Below are 25,988 nucleotides of genomic sequence, written 5' to 3'. Positions count from 1 at the left end.
AAGAATAGGAGTGATGGATGTCAGATAAAATGGGGACTTCTGAGCAGGGAATTATTAACCCATTGAAACATCTATAATGAAAGAATTCCTATAAAAGATTTTGAAAAAATCTATCACAGTGTATTATTTATATTTATTGCATTGGGACCATAATAAATGTTTTGGATGTTACGATTGTTCTTTCACAGTATCTTATTTGTTTGACACTTTGATTTGTTTCACTTGTTCTCAGGTGCCCTGCAAACTCCTATGCCCCATAACCAGCTCTTACAGTTCATTGTATACAACCTGGAAGATCATGGAGCTCATGAAAGAGAAGTCTGCAGTTACTAAGTGGCTATCTTCAGTGAAGTCACTACTACCTTTTAGCACTCAAATACCTGCCCATGTTTTTCTTTTGTTGGCTTATCTATTGATCCAAGAAAATGGAGACAGTCTTCACAGTGTACTCCAGGCTACAACAGAAATAGCCAAGGCTGATTGTTCTCAGGTAAAGATTTATTTTTAGTGGTGTGGGATTTTTTTCAGGAGTTGAGTTGGATTTTGCAGACTGAGAGGAGCAAGTCTGCCGCAGCTTCATGGTGCTAGGCCCAGCAAGTGGCAAGGCTGCATCCCCAATAGGTACAGTGTGGATCTCTCCAGCAACAGTGCATAGATGGCCAGTGTGTTGAGAACATGCCTTCTGGATCCCAGTCTCACCAGCTGTTGGCATCTCAACACTGCAGTTGCTGGTGGAGACTGTCCCTCATCCTGCAGAGATGTGCACACACCTATACTCTCAGCTCGCTCTCCTTTGTGTGTCACTTAGAGCAAAATATGTATGATGTCTCTGTTTTGGAGTATTTTGTGGTTGTTTAGACTTAGGAAGAAGACTGGCTTATTTGTTGATATTATCCAGGAAGCATGAAAATACAACATGAGGAAGCTGAAAAGGGGCTACCAATAATTTCTAACTTCTGATCACCTTATGAATTATTCTCTATGTTTTTTATGATTACTGGAAGACTGCCGAGTTCCTTGTGACACCTTTATTCTTGCTTTTCAGAAATATGTGCATAGTCTTTGTCTGCTTCAGTACTGAATTCAAGCTAGAATTATACAGGATGCTTAAATTTACCTCCATAATCTGGAAAGATGAAGGAGGTTATATGGAAACAGCAACGTAATGCAGAGGGCATTGTACAGAAACAACCATAACTTATCTGTAAAATAGGCAAGAGAGAAGTGTTGATTCATCTTTAATTTATGTCATAAAGACAGGCTTTATTTTCTTTGGGGTTTTAAAAATTGCTTTCTTCAAAGGGTTTGCATGTTCTACAGCACAAAAATTTTAAAAAGTTACAATTTTGACATGTTTTATTTAAGTACATGTTGGAAATCTGGTAGCATAAAAATCTTATCTCCAGGAAAAACAAAATCCTTTAAGAAGCAGACAGGTTAGAAGTAGAATGATTTTGCCAGAAAATAACACTTTTTACCTCCTACAAGCTATTTAGACCTCTTGTTGAGAGGAGGGGTGAAGAGCTAATCAATGAAAAGGGAAAGAATGTAAAATTTAGAGGTAATGAAAAGTGTGATCTTACTATGACAATGTGATCCTAAGCCAGGATTCAGAAATGAGTGTTCCAAATACATTTCCTTATGTAACTGAGAGTTTTTTGAGGGAAGACATTGAACACTAAGCTCAAGTAAACTCAATAGATGCTTTGTTGGCCTACTTTATTTTTTTCAAAGTAGTTATTAAAACTTCAGTTTCTCACTTAGAAAGCACCGAACTGTGCTCAAAGGTCAGGAGTAAGCAAAATGAATTGCACTTCTATGTAAAAGCAAAGCTGAACTCATGTGGAACCATCTGGGTATCTCTTCTTTAACTTAGTTTTTTCTTGAAAATGTTTCTGTAAGTCAGGTTTCAAAATTATTAGAAGTGGTACACCTCAACTCAACTACGAATAGTTTGACATGTCCACTAAACAGTTTTGACCAGGGATCCAGGTCCCAGTCCTTGTAAATTAATTATTCTCTAGGAAGAAGGTAGGTAGGTATGACGTACATCTGCCCTGTTGTGGGAACCTTTCTTTGTCTTCTGATCCAAGCTGCTGCCAGTAAGGCAGGTTTCTTCTTGTGCCTAGCTAGCTGTATATAAATTATCTCCAGATGCTCTGGCAGTAGATTTTGGTTTTTGTGGACTATATATAACCTGTTTTGTTGCATTGGGTGTTTGAGTGAGATGATGAATCAGTTGCATATTATAGGAAAGGGAGGAATAATGCTTTGTTTATTAACTATTTTATATAGTTGCTCAAAATGCAGTTTAACAGTCATACAAGAAAATAAGTGACTTGCGGAAAAAATACCACGAAGTAATATGGGACCTGAGCAGAATGGCCTGAAGCCTGACTGTATGGAATGACTGTTGTGAATTTCATTGGATTGATCTAAAATAGTTCAACAGACTTTAAATGAACAGGTTTAGAGACAAAGCAAAGAGTTAGTCAGCAGAATTACAGAAGCTTTAAACAGATACAGGGAGAGTGATTTAACTTTAAGCTATTAATGTTTAGCATTATGTGAGTAGGGTTTTCTGCGTTGTTTATTCTTATTTTAAGCCAGAGATTTTGTTCATCAATACAGTAAGTAAGATTAATGGACAAATTCTGTTGAGCTAACTATTGTGGTCAGACTACCTTAGAATTAGGAAACACTCCTTAGAATTAAGGACCTTCATGAAAAAGTCCTCCCTGGAAGGACTTGTGTAAGGACTAGGAAGTATGGCTTGTGTCCAAAGGCAATGAGAAGATGAAGTTCAGACTTCATAATATGTTTTGTTTCCCTAGCAATCAGCAGAAGTCCTTGTGAATTAGAAACTATTGCAAAAATGGAGAACTCAATCTGATTTGTTGATACTTTCTTGCTGGCTCACATTTTGTCAGCTGATAAGGCGTGTAGATGGAGAGCTTTTAGTTTTTTAAATTACTGTGGGCTTTAAAATACTTTTCTGCAAAAAATGTAAGGTACTTGGGTATCTTTGTAGTAGTATCACATAAAGCAATCAGTATAACTGGTAATATAGCAGATGTTCTGCTGAATAGTATTTGAAAACTTGGTATGGGAAAAATAGTGTGCTTCTTTGGGATGATGTTTCTGTTCCTAGTCCTCAGTTAAGTGCAATCAAGGACACCATTATCTCCAGTTAGCAACATTTAATGCATTTCTAGCTTTTAAATGATATATTTTACTCCAAAAAATTTTAATGCTTTGAAACTTGAACTTACTGTCTGGCTCATTTGAACTTGGCATCACCTGGCATCTGTCTTGCCTCTGACAAGTTATTTTAGTTCTGAGTCTGCTTAATGGCTCCATAGAGATTATTACAGTGTAGCACTACCCTGAAAGATTATCACATTGTTTCTTGTAGGTTCATTGCTCTCTCTAAGGCAGAAGAATTGCTGTAGACATGTCTAATCTTTCTCTTGCAATAACAGTACAGAGAGAGAACACTGAAGTTCCTGCATGGAGCATATAACTGATTACTTTAATAAACTCAGTCAGCAATGTGATGGCAACTAACACTAACATACTGATGGCAAAATTATACTTCAGAAATTGCTATATTTTGTTCTGTGTTTTATTCAGTTCCACAGAAATAAATGATGCTTTATAAAATATGGTGGAAGTAAGTGGTTGGAATGTAAGTTAAGAAAGTGAAAAACTCATCATAACAAACTTGTTAGACATTTTGAGTCTTCAGTTCCTTCCTTAGGGTACTTTTTGAAGGATGCTGTGGGAGGTGGTGTGCAGCGTAGTAGTTAGAAGGCTGTTCTGAAGAAGTCAGAGGAGAGGAATGGAAAGAAGAAAACAAAAAGTGGTTGTTAAGCCCAATCTTATTTTTAGACAGTCACATTTATATTAACTTGAATCTGTTCCTTTGGTGTTAGGGGCACTTCAACACTCAGTTTAAAGCCAGATATTTGTTACAGGTATATTCTGAATACTTTGAATCATGTCCAAATCAAAGTAAACATGGGCTAGACGTTTACTAGCTACTACTTCAGCACTTAATGTTGCAGAAGTTAAACAAATAAAGGGTAAAATTAAGAAGCGTCTACTTTGGAGCTACTGAATTACCTGTACTCCACCAGAGTATGTAAAAATGCTGAGATGTCATGGTAAAAGTCATAGCATAAAAAGAATTGTGTGATGGGGATTTTTGTTGTTGGTTGTTTGGTTTTTTTAGTGATCTAGACAGTCACAGAATTCTGCTGCTGTTGTTCACAAAGGGACACAATTGTTGTAGCTGTGGATATTGAATTGAAAAGCCACAGTTGATTCCCTTGCAAAATCCAGTTGAAGAATTGTGTTTCAAAACAAAATGGAGCCAGAAAGAGTGATTGCTTTCATGTTTATTCCAATTCTTCAGAGTTCACAACAGTAGCTCCCATTTTCACACCGAATTGTTGTTTTTATAAGGAGTCTATTATCTGAACTGATGGAGCAGTTAAAAAACATTACTAGGCTTAATTATTATATCATAATTGCTCTTGCAGACATTGTTCTGGTTATGCTTTATTTTTGTTTCAGTTTTTTTTTTTCCATTATCCTCTCCATGAAGGGAGGCTACAGAATGTTTCTCTACATGTATCTCTTCTTTCCTCACTGAGTAAAAGCCTTTTTATGATGCAAGGTAATGGTTTTAACTGAAACATTTTGGAGTAGTAGTTCAGGACTTTCACTATAGAAGAAAGCCCAGAAGAATTTTCTAAAGACTGAGGAATGAAGAGTAGTATGTGGGTTGTTAGGCTTTCTGAAGTAAAATTCTCTGCACATGCTGCAGAGACACATGGAGGACTTAATTGGTCTTTCTAATTGGATGAATTGTCTTGTGCAGAAATAGTTATTTCACTCTGTGAAACCCTTGCTGTGCTGCAAGGAGAAGCAATTAAATAATCTGACTGAGGTCACTGGTGGCTATAGCACAAGAGTTATTACTGTTATTTGAGGATTATGAGTCTATAGAGGACATGCATTCTTTATGGTCTTTCAACTGCTCAAATGAACTATTTTAGTGGTAAATGGCACCTTCTGAGAAGTTGATCTGAAGATGCATTATTTTCTGTTCTTTGGGGTTTGGGAGTGCATTAATACCCAAAAATGTAAAATACATTTTTATTCATGTAGAAAACATGTTTAAGGATATATTAAACAAAATTTGTCTTGTTCAGGTGGTGCCTGATGCTTTTTTTGTTAGATTCATTATGCAAACTTTAGCAAGTAGCAGTAGGGAAAGAATCATGTCATAGTCTGAGCTTGTGGACAGACTCTTCATGATTGTAACTTATTGATTAGGATCCTGCTAGAGTACATGAAACTTTTGAAAACTAGCTTGTGTTTTCTAAAAAGTGCTTCTCATTTGTGAGATAAATTTATTTTATAGTTTTATAAAAAGAAACTTAGCTACATTTATGCATTTATCTGAAAAACTTGTTTCTTCATTTGCCTGAATTGCCCTGTAGTTTTGTCTTGTTCATTGAAGCAAGAAGTGCCAAAATACTGTATGCTTTCAGAAATCTTCTCATTTCACTGTCTTGCCTACTGGACAACTAGGTTGATGGTTATCTGACCAAATTCAGCGCAGAGATGGAACCTGCTATTCTCCCTTAGCTTGTGCTTTTTGAAAAAGAGCAGTTGTCCCGTAGCTCAGGAAAGAGAAGTCATGCCACCAAACGGCAGAGAATGCTTCTAAGGTGTATTTATTGTATAATATCCTTTTGTCACACATGTTTAGTTTTATTTTAAAAGGGAAAATTGTTGAGAAATATCAGCATCATTTTTGTGATGCAAATCAGTTTTAAAACCAAAAAATGTGATGTCAAAACCCATTTTGAGATTCCTAATGGTAGTCTTGACCTAACTTTTGCATCCTCTGGTACCAGTGTTGACAGGCAGCATGGCTCCCATTCTGAAGCTGGTTCCTGCCTACTGGGAGCTAGTGAATTGTCATATGAACTTTGTGGAGCTTGATGCCTTTGATGAAGATGTAGCATAAATTTAATATTGAAATTAATCTCTGCATTGTTTTGTCCAGTATATGAGGGAGATGGAGGGAGGAGCAGCTTTGCTGTACCAGAACATTTTGGTGTTTTTCCTAATCATACTATTGAAATATACAGGACAAAACAAACAGACTGTAAAGGATAATACTTCTCAAGAAGTTTCTGACTGTCTTTACAGTAGCACATGCGTAAACATTTCCGGAGAATTTTGTAAATCGAACTTCGGGTGTGTTTACTAGATGGTAGTGTAAAAGCAATTGTAGAACTTTGATTTAATATACGTTTACTGTAGAGTAAACTTCATAACAAGGTAATTAATGTAGACACAGACTTGAAATGAGATTCCCCACCCAGCTGCTTAAGACTGGGCTTAAGCAGAATGACTTAAGAGGGTTTGAATGCTATTATAACTAAGGACTGTGAATGTCATTTTTTTAATATCATTTGGTTTCACTGCTGATGTGTAGTCCAGTGTAGCTACAACTGAGAAAAATTAACAAAGTAGTCTATTGACTAGAGAACTAGCTTAAGATGAAACTGAGTCGCTCAAGAACCTGCCTCTGGCAAGAAGGGGTAATATGGCAAGAGACAGGAAGTAAGCAACTTAGGTAAGGATGTTGATCATTATAATGTCATCTCTACTGCTGTCTTATATAGCCTATTTGCCCAGCACAGCATTTATCAGGGATGGATATGATTTAAAGAATTGACAAAATCCTCTTATCCTCTGAGTTGAGACCCTTCCAGTTAGTCCGCTACATATGACACGTTTTGGATAATTTTATTAGAAGACATTTATTCCCTATTAAACATGTTAACAGTTGTATGAAAAGCTTATGTATCAGTGAATCAATGGAGGAGCATGTGTGACCTCCCTGAGAATTTTGAAACTTAACATGATGATGCAGGGTTAATGTTTACCTCTACCCCAAAGATAGCCAATGCCCACTGCTTACTTATCACCCTGAAGTTTACCTTGTATCTTTCAAAGATTTAGGTAACAGTAAATCAGATGATATGTTTTTTTCTTGACACTCAAGGTACAACAGATGTCCAGAAATAAAACCTGCTTTCCTCTATCAGGTCTCCTATATTCAAGGAAACTTTTTGTCTACCTGTATTATTTGGTTTCTGTGCAACCTTCCCATTACCTAAGGCTTGGTTTAACCAAAACAGGTTCTTGCTGGAAGAATGTTGAGCCTTTGGCACTCAAGTCTTATTCTGAGTTCTCTTTAATCGGGAACTATTTAGTTTTCTTCATGTATACTTACAGACCTAATTTTCTCTCAGGCAGTGCTGTTGTCTCTTTAGCACGAATAAAGCAGGGAAATACAACAGCAGAGACTAGCTTAAACAAATCATTACAGTTAGGGAGTGCAAAGAAAAGGTTGGGCAGCAATTTAAATATCATCTTTTGAGTGCAGGTTTCACTTTTCTGTGTTTCTATGTTAGTGCAGACATTAACATTTAATCTTATTGCTGAATTTTACCTGGGACCAGACCAATTCTGCCATATGCTGGAGAGGTGGTATAACTTACTTCCCTCATGCCCTTTCCTGTTTTAAAGAATATAATGCCATCATTGTTTTCAACACTATTCTGTTGTCAAATCATTGCTGACAAGGTACTGTGAAGAAATTTAGTTCTAGCCTAGCCAAAATCAGGACACAACAGAAGCTGTAAAACTGCTCAACTTTTCTTAAATCCAAAAATTTGAAAGAAAAGGAAAGGAGGTTGCCACTGGGAAGATGCATTCAGTTTGGGTGTGAAAATCTGTTCAAATGAATACCACCGCAAATTCTCAGCCTCATTTAATTGATTGTGCTTTGAAATATTTTTTTAAAGCCAGTCCTTTTTCTAGGCAGGTCATAGGGTGATGATTGATTCTATAGAAGGTAGACAACAATTTTGAGAAACAGAAAAAGAGGAAGACTAGTCAATTCCACAAAAATCTGGATTTTTTTGTTTGTTTGTTCTGTTTATGAAGGGATTTATTCTATTTAAGTATGTCAAATCCTATTTGGAAAATGGAAAAATCTAATGCATTATAGTTTATTCATTAGGTGGTAAATGCAGATTCCAGAACATAATTTAAGTCTGTGGAAGCACCAGTTCACCATTGCTGAACTGTAAAGATAATGATGACTTGTAGAACAAACTTTTTTTTTTTTTTTGGTCTCTGACTTGGAACCAGAATAGACCCACGTATGCAAAATCCCAGACCACTTGAATTATTAATTATTATTCTTCCTATGGACTGAGAGAAATCTTTTTACAGTGAAAAATGTTATCATCTGCTCATGTAAAAATGCATGTTGAAACAAATGTTGTAGCAGAATTTTCCATTGCTTTTTAACCAGTATCTGTATAAACCACTCATATGTATATATATATAAAATATATAAATAGCATATATATTTGTGTGTTTCTGTATGTTTGTGTTTTAAGTAGTCATAAAAAATGGCATCATGAGTAGATGTAATTTAAGATTAAAGTTAATCACACAGTGATAAGAAGATGCACAAGAAAACAACTGTAGCACCTGCTTGTGTGAAAATACAGAAAATCTGATTTAAAAGGGAATGGAGATATGTGAGTCTCCTTTATTGTAACTTCTGCAGCAGCTCTCTGGAAGTTTTGTACCATACAGTAAGAATACAATAAATTATATTGTATTATGTAACAGGTTTCTCATATATGCAGGCAGAAAAAAAATGCATAAAAGTTACGATTTTCTAATATGTTTGGACAAGTTCATTGTCTTTTCTAAGGTGTCATGTTGGCAAATTTGGCAAATTTCAATTTATTTCCCGAATTTGTTCTGTTTTAGGTCCCAAATCTGATCCCTGTTCTGATATTTAAATTGGGAAGACCTTTGGAGCCTGCACTTTACAGGGAGATATTGTATACTTTGCCTACACTTGGTGTACATAAGGTCAGAATGAAAGATTTTTAGTAAAATGAAAACTGCATCAATAAAATGTCATTAATTTATAAAAACTATTTAGACTGAGCAGTGTATATCTTGCTTAACTGATTTTTAAGCTTTTGTATGACTTTGTAGTATTTTGGATGGGATATGATAATTGTTTTAAAGTTAAATGTACATTACACTTTACTGTCTACACCATATGATCATTATATATGTCATGAGAGGATGCTCTTGGACTTGTTATTTGCTAAATGTTTTTGGAAAATGGCTTTCAGTTTATTTCTGATATTGCATTTAGATGTTTTTTCCTGATTGTACTTGATTGTAAAATAATGATTTGTACATTACTCTTTGTCCTTGGACATATAAAATAACAAAATACCTTGGTTAAAAATTTCTTTCAGGTTTGTGTAGCTCAGATTCTACGTGCCATACACATGCTGGGGAGCACAGCTAAGCTCAGAGCAATTGCCTCACGGCTGATGACATCATTATGGGAAAGACAGGTTAGAAACTTCTTGTAGTGTCACTATAATAAGTTCAGTTGAAAAACTTTATTACCATTAACCAAGGAAGAAAATAATTGTGGAACATTGCTTCTACTAGTATGTCGCTATCAGCACTATGAAGTAAATGGTGTTAATGGTGTCTGCAGTGATCTTCTAGTAGAATATTTAAATAGTATGTCTTTCATGGAACTTTATTTTCATTTCATGACATCTCAAACTGCAATTAGAAAAAAAAATGTTTGAAGGATGACTTTCTGCTTTTCATTATATGCAGTAAGAATAAGGTCTTAGTGTTGTGGTTTAACCCTAGCCAGCAACCAAGTACCACACAGCCACTCACTCACACCCCCACCCACCAGTAAGACTGGGGAGAAATATCAGAAGGTGAAGGAAAGAAAACTGTTGGTTAAGATAGACAGATTAATAGGGAAAGCAAAAGCTGTGCAAACAAGCAAAACGGAAAAAGGAATTCACTGCTGTGCATGGGCAGACAGGTGTTCAGCTGTCTCCAGGAGAGAGATCATGTGTAATGGTGGCTTGGGAAGACAAATGTCATCAATCCAAATATCTCCCCCTTCCTCCTTGTTCTCTCCACTTTATGTCCTGAGTATGATGTCATATGGTCTAGAATATCCCTCTTATCAGTTTGGGTCACCCATCCTGTCTGTGTCTCCTCCCAACCTCGCTAGCATCCAACTTCCTTCTCAGCATGAAAAGCAGAAAATGTCTTGGCTGTGTGTAAGGCCTGCTCAACAATAGTGAAAACATCTCTGTAATTATCACCACTGTGTTCAACACAAATCCAAAACACAGCCCTATACCAGCCATTGCAAAGAGAATTAACTCTATCTCAGACAAAATCAGCACAATATTTTGCTTCTGATTTTTTTAAAGATGCAATAGAGACCTAGTCTACAAAAGCCAGTTCAATCTCAATGAAGCATTAGAGATGAATAGTGAAAAAAAGCAAAATATGGTATGCAATAATAAAAATCAAAGTGGTATGCAGAAGTCCTTTAGAAGTGCTACCAATTGAAAATCTGGTCGCGCTTTTAAAGGTGATCATTTGAAATGAAATCTTTTCTAGGATCGAATTTATCCAGAACTGCAGAAGTTCTTGGCAATGTCTGATATGTCCTCTGTGTCTGTTGACAAAGATGCTCAATGGGAAAAGCTGATTGCTAAAGCTGCTTGTGTAAGAGATATTTGTAGGCTGAGGTAAGTGCAAGTGTTACCTATCTTATATCTTTTTAAGGGAAAGAGTTGTTTTCAGAAAAGCTACATCATTATTTTTTCTTATTCTGCTACATTAATTGTGAGTAATATTTCTCAAGTTGAGGTACTGACACAGGCATTGCTAATCTGAGCAGCTACTAAGCTTGGGGTTTTCTATTATGACTAATAGACTGCACACAAAATACTGTTAAAATTAAATGATCTTTATCTGGAACAGAAGATGCATCTTTTACTCGTCCTAGGTAGACACTTCAGGCATAACACTTCCAGATTAAAAAAAGGGATAAATGACAAGCAGAAGAAAGAACTAATTGTCTCTTTTGATCTATTCAAAGAAAGATATAATTTTTTTTTCTGAAAACCATATTTTGTCACATGTACATTTTTGGTCTTTATTCAGGTATAGTACCACAGAACACTGTTGTGCAGGTCTAACTGGACACTACATTGAACCTTTCCAGCTCTAACAATCCATGAATATCAGTACTTGGTAATAATTTAGAGTTCCTGTAAAGAGTATTTTTAAATGCGTTAGTTTTTACTGCCTGGTTTTATGTACACCATATTATCTTTTTTGTTTGTCACCTGTCTTGAATACCAGTTTTTGCTTTCTTGAAGGTCAGCTACTAACAGCTGAGCAGATTCAAATAACTTTTAAGTATCAACTAAAAACAAGTTCCTAAAGAAAATACCTTTTCCTTTACCTCTTCAACTTTCTTCCATTTTGCCAGACAGTGTTTTTCAATAAGTTTTTTTAAAGTGAAAAGAGAGAAATTTCAATGTACCCATAGAATTCTTTTTGCCAGTTAAGTGGTATAGCTGGAGTTCAGGTGTATGCACTTTCTTAATGCATTTAGAAATTATTTTGAAGAAAGTGTGAACAAATAGACAAGTCACAATTTACCATGCATATAAATCACCTACCAGATACCATTTACCATAATCTCTTACAGAGGTAGTATGAGGAACTGTTGAACACCTTGCCACCCACAACCCAATAAAATTGAATGGATAGTTAAAAGACTGGAAAGCTAAAGCAGCCCATACAGTCACTGAGGGAAAGACAATTGGCATTGCAGCAGGGAAAAAAAAAAAAAGAAAAGGGAAAACATAGCTATCTGATGTAAAAAGGACAGAAAACATTTGGTGCCAGAATCTCCACCAATACACAGTAGGGACTACTTGCAGGAGACTGCAACAAAGAATCATAAAATAGTGCATTTGGACTTCCATTCTCTGTCCCTTCTTGAATGACATAATCTTTTACTGAACACAACATATTTAGACAAAACCTTCTACAACTTAACCACTCAGTGATCTTTTATTTGGAATTTGATGGCTGCTGATTTAATTCCCCATGTCACTCAGCCTTTAGAGCACTCTGTCATATCCTCCTTGTATGGTTTTTTTTGTGTGTGTGTGTGAACTCCCAGTTCTAGGCAGTTTTAGTTGTCGCTTAAATAAAACCAGCAATTAATAAATTTTTGTGTATAAATTATAACTTGTATGTATGTTTGAATATTGTCTTCCATTTTCTTTTTTTTTCCTTTAGACCATACCAGCATGGAGCAGACATGTTGGCTGCAATTTCCCAGGTATTAAATGAATGCACAAAACCTGATCAAGCTTCACCCGCTGCCATAGTATTACAGGGTCTACGGGCACTTTGTGAGGCTGAGGTAAGATTAAATTGGCTTGTCCATGTGTTTTGAGTTTTCCTTATGGTCCATGAACTTTTTTCCCGGTTGGTTCTTTTTTAAGAGTGCATTGAGTTGCTGCAGAATTTCTTTTTCTTCTGACAAATTTAATTCCTCTCTTCCAACATAAGTTAATAGTTCCTGGGGAATTGTACCATGACTTCCTACCACAGCAGATCAGCCCTTCAGTGCATGAGCTGAAATTTTAAATCAGCTTTGCAGATCATTCCGTGCATCTTTCCTTGACATTTGAAAAAGAAGTCTGTTTGGTACATAATTTTGATTGGCTGAAAGGCACTTAAGTAATGTAATTTTTGTATCTTCTTACTGCCCTGCCCTGCTGTGTCTTGTTCATAGAGTGTACCAGATAGGCAGTGAAATCACTAGCAGCTGGGAGGTTTGCCATAATGTGTACATTGCTTACTGATGAAGAGGGCAAATAAGCTTTGGGACAAGCTGCCCAGAGAGATTGTGCTGTGTCCTTCCATGGAGATTTTCCCATTCCTTTTGGACACAATCTGATCTGATCTCATTGTAACCCTGCTTTGAGCAGGAGGCTGAGCTGGAAATATCCTGAGGTCCCTTTGAACCGAAATAGAGATGCTACGATATCTCTAAGCTAGGAGACAAGGCTCTTTGTTTCCACGTCCCAGATGGTGATGTCCTGGTATTGTGAAGCAGGCAAGACATGCTGTGAATCTGCTACTGACAAACTGTACTATACAGGCCGTCAGAGTAGTGAACTAATTATATCCTGCAGGAATATTTGATTACCCATTTTCTGCCAAACAATTTTATGTTTATCCACTACTACGCTTCCACTGAAGTGTTTACTGCAGTAATGCCAGCCATTGCCACATTATTTGATATCACTGAGCAGTTTAAGAACAATATAGCAAATCATCCATAGATATTTGTATTCAGTATAATTAAAAATTGTCATACAATGGCTGCTAAGAAACAATTTATTTAGGGTAATTTTTTGTTTGCCTTTGGTGTGAAGTTTGGCTCTTCTTAAGGTCACATAGATTCTTTGAATGCTGGCCTTGGTATTGAATGTGTTTTCCCAGGCTGGATTATATTTAGACTTTGGCTTGCAAAGAAGTAGGGTTAGATATATGATAAATTTCGCATCCTACTATAATAGCCTCATTTGAGAACAGATGTATATTTTACCACTGTTGAGGACTGGAAGGCTAAGGCTGCTCAAGATGGAAGAAAGAAAGGAAGGAGGGATGGATAGACTTTGTGGATGTTACCAGTTTTTTCTGTCCAAATTCTATTCGCCTTATTTCCCCAACTACAGTGTAATGTTCTGGGACACCTAATCTACCACCTAGCTATTCTGAAACTTTAACAGGGAACTCTCTTGTGGTTTGGCAAGCTGGGTAACCATTTGGGTTAAGTAATTTAATCTGTCTCTTATTTATTGTTTAGACTGTAGTATGCAGTGCAGAAAGGATGTAATCGTAGACATTGGTTTTGTTTTGGTGTTTTCTGTCTCTGCCACTGACTTAAGGGAAAGAGATAACAGTCTCTGAGCTTTTTCCACTTGCAGCTGCTTAGATGTAGGATTTTAGAGAGCACCACACTTTCACTCAGCTTCTGAACCAGAATAATAAATTATGTTTTCATACATATAGTGTTGACTTGGTTGATGATGGAACCTTATACACCATGTGGCTTTGCTAGTGTTGAGTTCTGAGAGTCTCAGGTTCCTTTGTTAAAGTAATGTGATAACAAAATGTGCTATGACATTGATTTCTTTTTTGGTTGACTCTTGTGTAAGAATAGTTATCCATTCTGCTGACTGCAGTAATTATTTTGTGTAAAGATAGTGACCATTCAAAGTGGATCCTACATGAATAGTGTTAAGAGTATAACAGCTTTTGCAGGACTTGCAAGAATGGCTAGCTGCTTTCTACCCCCTCTTTTTTTTTTGGCGGGTGTAATATAAGGTCATTAATGAATAATGCACAATGACTTGCACATCAAAAATAGAAAAAGATCACACAGTTCTTGCCAGATCACATTTCCTCTTTTTGAGCATGTAATTTTTTTCTCCCCAGTGATTTCATCAGAAGCTAGTATATTTCATTTGAAGCTATCCTGGCATCTAATCGATTTCATGTATCAAGTACAGTATGCAAGCCAAGAAACCTTCAAGAATAAAATTTCTAACATAGTGTTTAAATCCCCTTTCTACTGAAATGTTGTTGCTCTCTATTTTTCTCCTAAGATTTCTCACCCTTTTAGGGCAGTGGGATACTTGAAGCAGATGTTCTTTGTCTCTCCTCAGCATCTGTAAAATTTAGCTTTTAGTTTTTTCCCATCTAGCATTCAGTGTTTTGTGGAATGGCATGCTTGTTATTTTAAAATAAATTTTTTGAAAATATGAGAAAACATAAACGTAAATCAAAATATATTGTATGAAAAGCATGTATTGTATGAATGTGTGATTGTTGATATCTCCAGATGACAATGGTATGTTAATTTGAACAAACCAGAATGAAAAAACCTCACACAACAAAAAATGAAAAAAGACTTAAGAACTTGTACCAAAGTATGACACCAGCATGTCTAGATCTCTAAACACACATTTTCTGCATAGCACATATGCTTTTTTTTGAGACAGTAATTGGCATACCAGTGTTGCCAATTCTCTTATCTTGCTAGTTTTCTAGAGTATTTTGCATTTTTAGAGGACAGCTTTGTGGAGCTGAACAGTGTCTATGGAATCACAGGACTTTTCCTTGGGGATTCATGACTAGCAGATAAATTTCATCACAAGATATTTATCACAGTTGCCCATTCCTCCAGGAAAGACACCCTGTCAAGGTTATTACTGCTTTTATAACCTTTCTTTATTTACTGTTGGTTTTTATGGGGGTAAAGTACCAGTTTCCCACTGTTCCCATCCCCCTGTTACATCAGTTTACAGTACATCATTTGGTAGGAGTTTTCTGTAGGACAGCTGTTAAGTTGCAAGTCTAAAAAATACCATCTGAGAAGTAATTGTACAGTCTTAGGCTAAATCTGAAACTTCTGTTAGGATGCTGACTATTTTTAAGGCCTTTTTTCACCTCTTAGATTAAGTTGGAGAATATGTGTGTTATGATGGGAAAGAATAAAATTAAATATGCTTAGCTAGCTAATGATTTGTTAGTCTTCCTAAATTACAGTATCAAATTCCACAAATGCACAACTTCTTTTCTCTACATATCAATACATGTTGTTTCCAGACAAATAACTCATTACAAATTTAACATTTCTAGATAGTTGAGGAGGAACTTCCAGTGTTAATAGACATGTCTGTCTTTCTGAACACTGGAAGACCTTTTTTCTAATTCTTACAAACAGTCTGTGTTGAAAGAATGGAAAGAGAGGTGTCATTTTCCCTTGGAATGTTACCAGATGAAGTCTTTCTAGCCATCAGTGGTTGTTACCATAGAAACACATTCATGGGTTTGCTGTTCCTGAAATGAGTTCAACTCAAAATGCATCTTTGGTTTTTTAAACTGCACCCTGAAAAGTGTTTTGTACTTGCTGTAGTGATTGCTTAATGTGGCAATTACCCTCATTCAGAGATACAAAATAGTCTGTTTTGAGCAGAATAATACCAAAACTACCTTTCTCAATGCCTTTGTGGAATGTCTTCATAAACATACCTTTATTTGATTTCATTATGTAGATCAATTTGTGTTTCTCAATGTCTTTGTCTTGTGTTGCTTTGTTGTAATTTTTTATGCTGGAAAGACATTTTCATGGCATTTACTCAGACTTTTAAGTCTTGATTTGCAATTTTTCACTTTAGAAGGCTGAAAATTATACTTTGCTTTGCCATTGCTATTTTAAAATTTTTGTCTAGACTTTGGTTCTAAGCATACATGGTTTGGGGTTTGTGTTGTGATTTTGTGGGATGGGTGGGGTAGAGTGAACAGAACTATAGTTTCTTGGGGTTTTTGGTTCTATTTGTTGAGTTTTTTTGTTATTTATTTGGTGGTATTTTTTCCTGTTTTATACTCTTTTTGTTGCACTGGAGCCTGAAATCTCAAGTAGTAACAGTAGATAAATTACAGAATTAATTTTAGATATGGTGGCAAAATTCTGTAATGTTAAGTTTTCTGCAGGTAGCAACATTAAGGTTTCATGAAACAGTCCATGAAAATTACTTAAGTTTACAGGAGAATACACAGATTGTTGCCAAGGGAAAGCCTGGGTGACTGAAAACATCTCACAAGGAAAAAGGAGGAACTTTCAGTACCAGTATTGCTATCTAGTCAACATTGCTGAGAAACTTGACTACTACTTTTTATGACTTATGCATAGTTCTTCATCTGGAACTGTACCATTGACTGAGCATCTTACAGATTTTTTAGTGCCTGGAAATGCAGAATGTTGTTCTGACTGCTTGTTGAGCTGTCATGCAGATCTTTGAAGGTGAAAAGAAGCTTGGTGAGATGTTTGTTTTTTCCAGGAAGGAAATTATGTATCCCGGAAGACCAATTATGTATCCTGTTGTGTTCTAGTTACAGCATGAATGTGTTCAGTATTAGGTACTAATGTTTAGTATTTATTGTAGTTTGACAGTTTCCAACGGTTTCTGGATTTGTGAAATTTTATGTTTTGCATTTGTTCTGCAAATATTTTTTGCTTTTATTGTTTTTAAAGATTAAAGGCATTTTGTTTTGGAGGGCTCCCAGCAAAAAGAGATTCCTTGGTGGCTTCCTATTGTCCCAGAGACAGTTTGCTTTTCAGCTAATTTGACCAAGTTAAGTAGAGCACTAATGTGGTATGAAGGTACATGTAGAGCTCTGTGTATTGCTTACAGTGTGTTATTTATTCCAACAGGTAGTTGCTTTCCCTGGTGAAGTACTGTGCAATCTTACTCTGTTATGTCAGTTGATCTACAAGTGAATTTTTAACATGCTTGCTTTTTTACTTTTTATGAATCATATATTAATTCCTGTTCTCAAGAAGGAAGAGCAGACAAGGACTGGAAAGAAATTATATTTAAGTGAAGTTGGGATAGCTGTTAGTAATGATGCCTCCCTCTTTGCTTGCAGGTTGTTTGCATCCGTTCTACATGGAATGCTCTGTCACCAAAGCTGAGTTGTGATACAAGACCACTCATTTTAAAAGCACTGAATGAATTGTTTTCCCTGGTTCCCTCATTAACAGTGAATACAAATGAATTTGAGGTGTGTACTTATGACTAAGATGAGTCTTTCTTTTAGTATATCTTTGTGTGTAACTTTTACATAAGCCTGCTTGATCTTGATAAAATTGTACCCACTGCCCAGTTCAGATTAGTCAAATTCATGTTTCATACAATTTCAGTTTTCACTTGGCATTGGTGAGTCCTGAGAGATAGATGGGAAATTCCAGGGCGAGGTTAATCCATGGTTTCCCTCTCACAGAATGTGAAGACATGTGAACATGTGAACATGCCACATCAACATAGACTGATGTGGCAGTAATTTGTTTCAGGTAACTACCTCTATTTCAACTATTTATTTGGTCAAAGAAAAATGCTTATTTCTTTTACTTTTGTAGAAATTCAAAGCTCAAGTTCTCAGCTTCCTTTGGAACAATACACAGAACGAGGTAAGTGATATAACTGGAAACATTTATTTCTGATGTCAGCAACAAGATATTAAGTTTTGTACTTTTCTGTCAAGACAGTGTCAGTAATCTCATTTTCTAATAGGGTTTTCCTGTTGCTTAACACTGTTTCTGAAGCAATGTACTACATGTAAAAGGTGGTACCTGAAGGTTCTAACTTCTGCCATTTCCAAGGAGAATTACAAACAAACTCTGCACTACTATGTCCTCACCTCGAGTGCTGGGGGCAGTTTTGGGCACCACAATATAAGAAATACATTAAATTATTAGAGAGCATCCAAAGAACAGCCACAAAGATGGCAAAGGGCCGAAACCGTATGAGGAATGGCTGAGGTCACTTCGTCTGTTCAGCCTGGAGGTGACTGAGGACAGACCTCATTGAAGTCTGCAACTGCTTCACAAGGGAAAGAGGAGGGGCAGACGCTAATCTCTGCTGTCGTGACCAGTGACAGGATGTGAGGGAACGACCTGAAGCTGTGTCAAGGGAGGTTTAGGATGGGTATTAGGAAAAGGTTCTTCCCCCAGAGCCTGACACAGTTCAAGTGTTTGAATAATGCTCTCAGGCACAAGGTGTGACTTTTGGGGATGTCCTATACAAGGCCAGGAGTTGGATGCAATGATCCTTGTGGGAGCCTTCCAACTCAGCATTGGATTCTGTGATTCTGTAAAATTAGTTTGACTTCTTCTGGAAAATTTCAGCCTTAACATGGTGAAGCATTCTTGACAAAGGTGTTGCTATGACAGCTAACTCAATTCACTTGTGGAGTATTGTACTGTGGGAATGTTGGACTATCATCACCATGGTGCTAGTGGAAGTAGTGTATTTAAATTTGACTGAAACTTTTGTCACCCTTTTTCAGTGAATTTTTCAGCCCCATGGCTAATCCCAGATGACAACTAAGTACCATGCAGCCACTTGTTCACTCCCCTTCCTTGTAGTGGGATGGGGAGAACTGTAAAAAGGTAAACTCCATGGAATGAGACAAGAACAGGTTCATAAGTGAAATAAAGTAGCTGTGTAATAATAACAACAAAGTAACAGTAACAATAATAATAGAAAGGGGATATAAAAGGTGATATGAAAGAAAGAGGATATAAAAAAAGACAAAGAGGAATAAAACTCAATTACAAACAAGTGTTGCACAATACAATTGCTCACCACCCACTGAGGGATGCCCAGTGCATCCCTGAGCAGTAATGGGTACTCTTTGGCCAACTTCCCTGAGTTTATATACTAGGCATAAAGTTCTCTCATATGGAATATTCGTTTGGTCAGTTCAGGTCATCTGACTTGGCCTTGCTCCCTCTGAGCATCTTGTGTGCCTGCACACTGGCATAGAAAGCTGAAAAGTCTTTGATTTAGAGTAAGCACTTCTTAGCAACAGCTAAAACATCAATATGCTATCAACTGTACTCTCATAGCTTTTTTTCAGATACTTCTCCCTTAAGTAGAATGCTCAGACTGGATGTTATCAAGACTAGAAAATTGGTCTTGCTACTTTGCATTGTGTATATAAAAAGTAAGCAATTGAGAATGTGCCTCGGGAAAATATTATTGAACTCTTTTTCAGCATTCAGTGGTTACTTGATAAGCTCTTTGCATGTGGAGTTTCCAGTAGGTAGCAATACTATATGCTGTGTTTGTAATTTTCTTTCTCTTCCTGTTAATTTTATAGGATGCCCTTGTAGCCATTTCAGCCTATAGATCACTCTCATCATTTGACTCTGAAGAGCATACAATTCTTCATCTTCCTGGACAGGTAACCATTGTTATATGTTTGGTAATAAGCACATCTGACACTTCCATCTGACATGGATTATATTCCCTTGAAAGGGAAACCAGTCCTTGTGCCTTCTCTGCCAGAAATTCAGGAGAGCCTCCTGAAGAAATACAAGCTCCTGCTGGTAACATGAGATGATGTCATGTATGATTGGAATGGCTAAGTCTTATAAGCAGGGAAAGGCAGGAATGAAACTTAAGGCTAAGTAGTCAGAAGGTAGTTTTTCTTATTTTGTTACTAAATTAGTGGCTTTTTTTTGGGCAGCTGATTTGCATTTTATGCTCTTCTGTTAGTGCTTGCATTTGAGTCTTGGCTCTAAGCAACTTCCTCACTAAGCAACTCTTGTGATTGCTGTTTCTTCCATTGCAGTCACACTCATGCATGAATAGGACTTTTGTTCACAAGACAGGCAAGTCAGTTTGAAAAGTAGATGCAATTTTTGGAACTAAGCTGAAAAGTTTTCCCATTTTTGTTGTGAACTTTTTCAGCATAACATTTTATTTTTTTGTCAGTAAAGGCAGTCAGAAAAGAGTTGAAGTACTTTTCTAAAAGGCTTTTTAAGTGTGCAGAGGGCTGTTAAACTCTGAAACTTCTGATTAGGTGATTCAGTAACCTAACAGAATGAAAGAGTATAAGGAGATGAGCATTAGGTCATCTCCTAGATGAGCATTAGTCATTAGGTGACTCTTTTTTGCATTGTATGAGGCAGTGCTCAGTAGTCCATTGGTACTTCATGGAATCCTATGGCTTTATAGTAAAGGTTTTATTTACTGCTTCATTATATGATAGGTTCTAAACTTTAAAAAACATACTTTATAGAAATCAGTGAGAAGAGTTCAGCATAAACCTTACAAATGAAAAATGTGTTTTACATAGAAGACCACAGGATGGAAAAAGGGAAATATATAAACTCTGCTGCAAGACTAAATCTTTCACAGTAGTACATAGTTCTGTACTATGTACAGAACTATCTGCATTACTAGTGCAGTTACTTTACAGTCGTATTACTGATGCAGTACTTCACAGAAAGTGAGTAAATATGTTTTAATTGAAAGAAATGTAAATATTTTGCAGTTTTTCAAATTCCAAAAACTGATATGTGAAAGTAGTGTCTAACAAAAATGTTTTGTTTATATTAAAGTGCCTATATAAAATGTTGTTAAACTGAAGAAGAATCAGTGTGAAAGTCAAGTTTTTTTGAATATTAGTTCAGCTGTAAGTGTCAAGATTAATTTTGAAGAAGATTAAAGATACATATTTACACACCCTGTGATTTTTTACCAACCAATGTTGCCTTTCAGTCAGGCAGAAGAAAAGCTTTTATTCATTAGGCTTCAAATTTATGAAATGGAGTGAAAATAATGAAATGGGGAACTTTTCATATTTGGTTGGTATTTTTGACACTTGGAATCATGAATGGTAATGAGGACTTGGGATTTTTTTATGCACATTTAATTTTGTCTTTTATCTTCCAGGCACGACCAGAAGTTGACTCACTGGAAGAGATAGACATGAATGAAGATGAAGAGGATCAGGAGGCAAATCTGTTTGTTCCGGGTTCTTCATATATCAAGCTGTTGTCTCTAACACCAGCTGCTGTTTTAGGAGGTATAATATATCCAGTGTTTGAGGTCACTTTGCAGGGAATCACAGTGACTGTAGAGACCTGCAGCTCTTTTAGAATGGAGTGTCACAGTAAAGTGCAGCCTTTCTTTTTTTTGTTAACAGCTGATGGGAAAAAACGTAAAGTAAAAAATAAAGCCCACAACTCACTTCTCGGAAGATCATGTGACAGAGGTCCTGATGGTGGGGAAAAATTGTTTATAATTAAAATTCTTTACCTGTCCTAAAGGGAAAGCCAATTCCTTATTATATACTTGAAGCATTCATTGTTTCATGAGAGTGACCTCAGTAGGGAGGACTAAATAGATCTTTCTAAAGGCAAATTTGTATTTTAGCCTGGAACAGATGGAAGTAAAATGAATTCTATATGTATTGTTTTGTAAACAAAGTATTACTAGTACGAAAACAATGCTGTATGCAAAGTCTGCTTAATTGATTAGGATATCAGTGCTATGCTTAATGCATAATTGTAGTGATGCATATTGATACTGAAGTATGCTTCAACAGATGGTCTCTGACACTTGTTCTGAAACATGTGCAGTTGAATTACTAGAAATGGCCATTGTCTTACATACTTTTATAAGATTTGATATACTGTGCCAGTATATAGACATTGTTATTTCATTCTATGTACAATACATGGGATCTTCATGTGTGATTGCAGGCTTTAAACATTGCCATGAGATACAGGTGGTGTTTTGTAATATTTTCCCCCTGTGGCGGTTTCTAAAAGAATCCGTTTGTCTCTGAATGCATGGGCCTCTGGAGTGTGTAGAGAGTCCTAACTACTAAATCCTGGAAGCTTTGTGGGGGAGAATGACAAAACCTAGTTCAATGAATGAGAGTGATGTATCTTGACAGAAAACTCAATCTGTAATGAATGCTGAAATAGCCAATTTTTTAGGAAGACAGCAAACCAAAATGGAATTTAAAGTGAATAGGCTGGATTCAGAGTTGCAGCAACCACAGAATGGTATCAAAAGGGTTGAATCAAAACATTTACTAAGCAGTTTCTCCCTCAGAGGTGTTTTCTAACATTGTTAGTTAATACAGAGTCCAGAACACTTGAGCAAAAGCTTTAGTGTCTGGCTGGAGTGGTTGCTGAGAGTGAATTGTTTCACCAAAAGAGTATGAAACTGGATTAATGAGGCAATGTCCAAGACAGGCCAAAAGCCACAGAGTGCCTGTTCTATGGGAGCTGAATCTCTGTCATCTCATTTGCTGGAACTCTAGTAGTGCATGTTATTGGGATTAATAACATGGAATTACTTATATGAAGCATTGGAAAGTGGAGCTTTAGGTAGTATTTTGTCTCAAACTCCTTTAAAACTGGTTTCTCAAATCAGTTTTCATATTGTTTCTACATCCTAGAGTCCCAGGATATCAGGAGGGGACAGCTGTATTTTTTTTTATTTTGTTAATTTTTCATTCTGGGTGCCTAAGACTTTTCTCAAATGTGGTAGTCAGAGAATTAAAAATAATTCATAGAAAGAGCTATTAGCTTGACATCGATGTTGTTATTAGTAATAGGAGTAGTATCCTTACTGCAAAAGAGATTATGCTAATGATAATAACAATAACACCACCACTAATAATAATAATAATAATATTCATGTGATGCTAGTTATCTTTGTTTACCATCAGATTTATTTCAATAATTGAAATACTGTATTTCTAGTAATTGCTGCACATCTAGTTGTTTCACTAAATTTTTCCAGACTTTAGTTTTAGTTTGAGTTATATTTGTCAATCTAGAGCCTTGGCATGTCCCCTGCCTGAAGAATTGCTTCTGAATGGCTTATATTTATGTCTTTTGGCGTAACTGGCGAATGCAGTAATATGACAGCAGTGATAAGGAGTCTCTATCAATGTGAATGGTTTCCAGAAGTGAAATAGCTCCCTCTTTCAGCAAATTTCTTCTCTATTGTTGTAGCCATCTTAAACAGAAAAGTTTTTATAAAAAGTCTCGGATCAGTAGGTGGATAGGGTTTTCATGTCAACAAATATCTCTTCCTCCAACAAAACTGAAGGTTGGAGGTTGAAGACAAAGACTTAAGAGTTTCTGTCTATATCACTGCAGAGAAAATTGCTGACTGCATTCTGTGGGGTTTGTTTGAAGGATATTGGCATTACAGGCAGAGGCAAAAAATCCCAAGATGCAGGTGCCCTTCCTGACATGCTACAAAAACATGATTTAGATTCTGCTATGTGTCCTTCTGTCAACCATGTGCTGTCATTACTGTTACGTTTGTAGCAATCAAAGAAGGCACCTCAGAGAATAGTTAAGATATTTCTTTCCAACCTTAAATATACCTATGTCAGTTTTGAAAAAAGGAGCTTTGTTCTGGAACTTCCTCACATTTCTTGTTTTTACCAACTTCTCATGATTTTCAGCAATGGTTTTTCCAACTTCATAGACACTACGGCTCAAGGAAAAAAATCTCCAGATGTAGATGTCCCTCTTTCCCATGCTACAACATCAGATTTAGACTGATGCTCCACTATGAAATGGAAAAGAAGTACTAGTGTCATTCTGGGCTTTCCAGGGTTAGTTTTGTCTCTCAGTTGTCAGCCTCTCACATTCCTTTCCTCTCATGTCATTGCATTCCACTTCATCCAGCATTTGAAGAGTTTGCAACATCACTTGTGAAACAGGAGATGACCAACATGCCACGTGCTGTGTATCATTCTGCATTAAGAGGAGGGACAACACGCTCAGACCAGGGGAAGACAGTGGCAGGTGTTCCAAATTTCTTGCTGAAAATGTATGAGAGGAACAAGCAACCGGGCATGACACCAGGCCTTGCAGGTAAGCTGTCACTTTCTTAAAGTAGACAAGTATGCATATTTTGAACCAAAGATTTCCATGAATCTGAAGGTGAATTAACTTAAGAAACTATGTTTTATGCCCCCTATATATGCTTGCATATTCTTTTGAATTGAATCTTTATTAAGTTAACCTTACTTTGCTTTGGGTTTCTCCCTTGACTCTGAGTGTGTGCATCGACCTTTCTGTTCCTCTTCCCTCCCTCTTTCAGCTGGCATGTTGCTGTGTTTCGACCTCCCAGTCCACATGGGCAAGGATGGCAAGCCTATTAATCGATTTCTGGCCAGCAGGGGCCGCAATTTCCAGCAAATGTTGGTTGCCCTCATTCATGAGGTAAGTTGCTGGTTCTTCTTCGCTTTTTGGAACTATTACACCTCCTTCTCTACTTTGCTATCTCTTTTGTTTATGTGCATTGGGTGTTGGTATCAGCTAGTGATGACATGTATGATTGTATCATAATTAACTGAAATTATTGTGAGGGACAGCTAGAGTCATAGAATCATCAAGTCTGATCCTCAGCCTACCGCTGTGGTCACCCACCCTCACTAACTTGAACTTAACATGTAAATACTTTTTTAAAAAGTGTTTACTGCCGAAATGCCTCTTCTGAAAATCAGAACAAGAAACAGGAGCTTTGGCTTTTTCTGCCTCATGGACTGCTATACATATACATGATACCTGTCATGTGTAACTAGTTGTAGGTGAATAGCAGGCCTGAACAATGATGGGGCTCCTTGGGGAAACAATATCTACACCTTGCTAAGACTTGGCATTTTTTTCTCTCTCTTAAACATTTCAGCTCCCTGACCTATTAGGTTTGTGCCACCAAAACCATGCAGTTACCTTTGGTGTGGTTTTAGAAAAATGGCATAAAATAAGCCCTCAATTATTATGGAAAATAAAGTGTGTGTAATGAAGTCTGACAGAGCATTTTGAATTATGGTACTTTTGAATATCAAAGTTCATCTTTGAAAATTTTGGATAACAGTAAAAAACCCCAAACAGTCCAACTGGATCTAGGGAAATTAGTGTTCCTTTCCCAACTTTGTGCCAATGGGAGCAGCTTTTAACACAAGTGGAAGTGTGTTAAACTCTTAAGAGTTTGTAAGATAATTCTATTAATACAGTCATTTTATATTTCTGTAGGAGCTTCTTGCATGCATCTGAGGGGGTGATCTGGGTCCTGATTTTGTTTTGTGACTGTCACCCAGATGTGAGGCATATCTGCTGGGAAGTTCTTCTATGATGGTACTAAAATCACTGATATCAAACACTCAGTTTTGAAATAAGTATAGCACAAAGTTTGACTGGGAAGGTTGTCTGTGCAGAGTTTGGAGAGTTTTCTGTGTACAAGCTGAAAGTCTGACAGTAGAACACAGGCATGTGCTGTGTATAATGCATGTGGACTCCATTCTGATCCTGTGGCACACCCACGTGGCTCCCTCTGGGCTTTGCTCTCAGGTCCTGCTTCAGCATGTTCACATTAGGTTTGTCCTGGGTAACTCTCTCAGTCTTTCTGGAGCAAGCAAGCTGGTTCTGACAAAGTTGTCTGCAGTGTAGTTTGCATGAAGTTCCCAGTCAAATGTGTGCCATGGTGAAGTTGTCTGCTTCTGACTAGTACAGTCTTCTGGCTCTGTACCATCTCTCAAACTCTTCCGCTTTGCTAGCATATGCATATATGTTATCCATATAACATCTTAACAATTTT

The 25,988-nt window shown here is 36.7% G+C and overlaps 1 protein-coding gene across 1 annotated transcript in view; it reads left to right on the top strand.

Annotated features, from left to right (window-relative positions):
* The window catches only part of FOCAD (focadhesin), an 89,639-nt gene that overhangs the window by 29,125 nt on the left and 34,526 nt on the right, over positions 1-25,988 (top strand). The window contains exons 11-21 of the mRNA XM_058823439.1: positions 233-490; positions 8,881-8,985; positions 9,387-9,488; positions 10,579-10,709; positions 12,280-12,406; positions 17,491-17,625; positions 17,981-18,031; positions 19,726-19,809; positions 21,306-21,438; positions 24,074-24,262; positions 24,492-24,613. Of these exons, the coding sequence (XP_058679422.1) occupies positions 233-490; positions 8,881-8,985; positions 9,387-9,488; positions 10,579-10,709; positions 12,280-12,406; positions 17,491-17,625; positions 17,981-18,031; positions 19,726-19,809; positions 21,306-21,438; positions 24,074-24,262; positions 24,492-24,613 (1,437 nt within the window). The remainder of the gene's footprint in view (positions 1-232; positions 491-8,880; positions 8,986-9,386; positions 9,489-10,578; positions 10,710-12,279; positions 12,407-17,490; positions 17,626-17,980; positions 18,032-19,725; positions 19,810-21,305; positions 21,439-24,073; positions 24,263-24,491; positions 24,614-25,988) is intronic.

The sequence above is a fragment of the Ammospiza caudacuta genome, chromosome Z, assembly GCF_027887145.1.
Source record: "Ammospiza caudacuta isolate bAmmCau1 chromosome Z, bAmmCau1.pri, whole genome shotgun sequence".
Classification (NCBI taxonomy): domain Eukaryota; kingdom Metazoa; phylum Chordata; class Aves; order Passeriformes; family Passerellidae; genus Ammospiza; species Ammospiza caudacuta.
The sequence above is the reverse complement of the archived record's forward strand: the minus strand, read 5'-3'. Positions and strand labels throughout refer to the sequence as shown.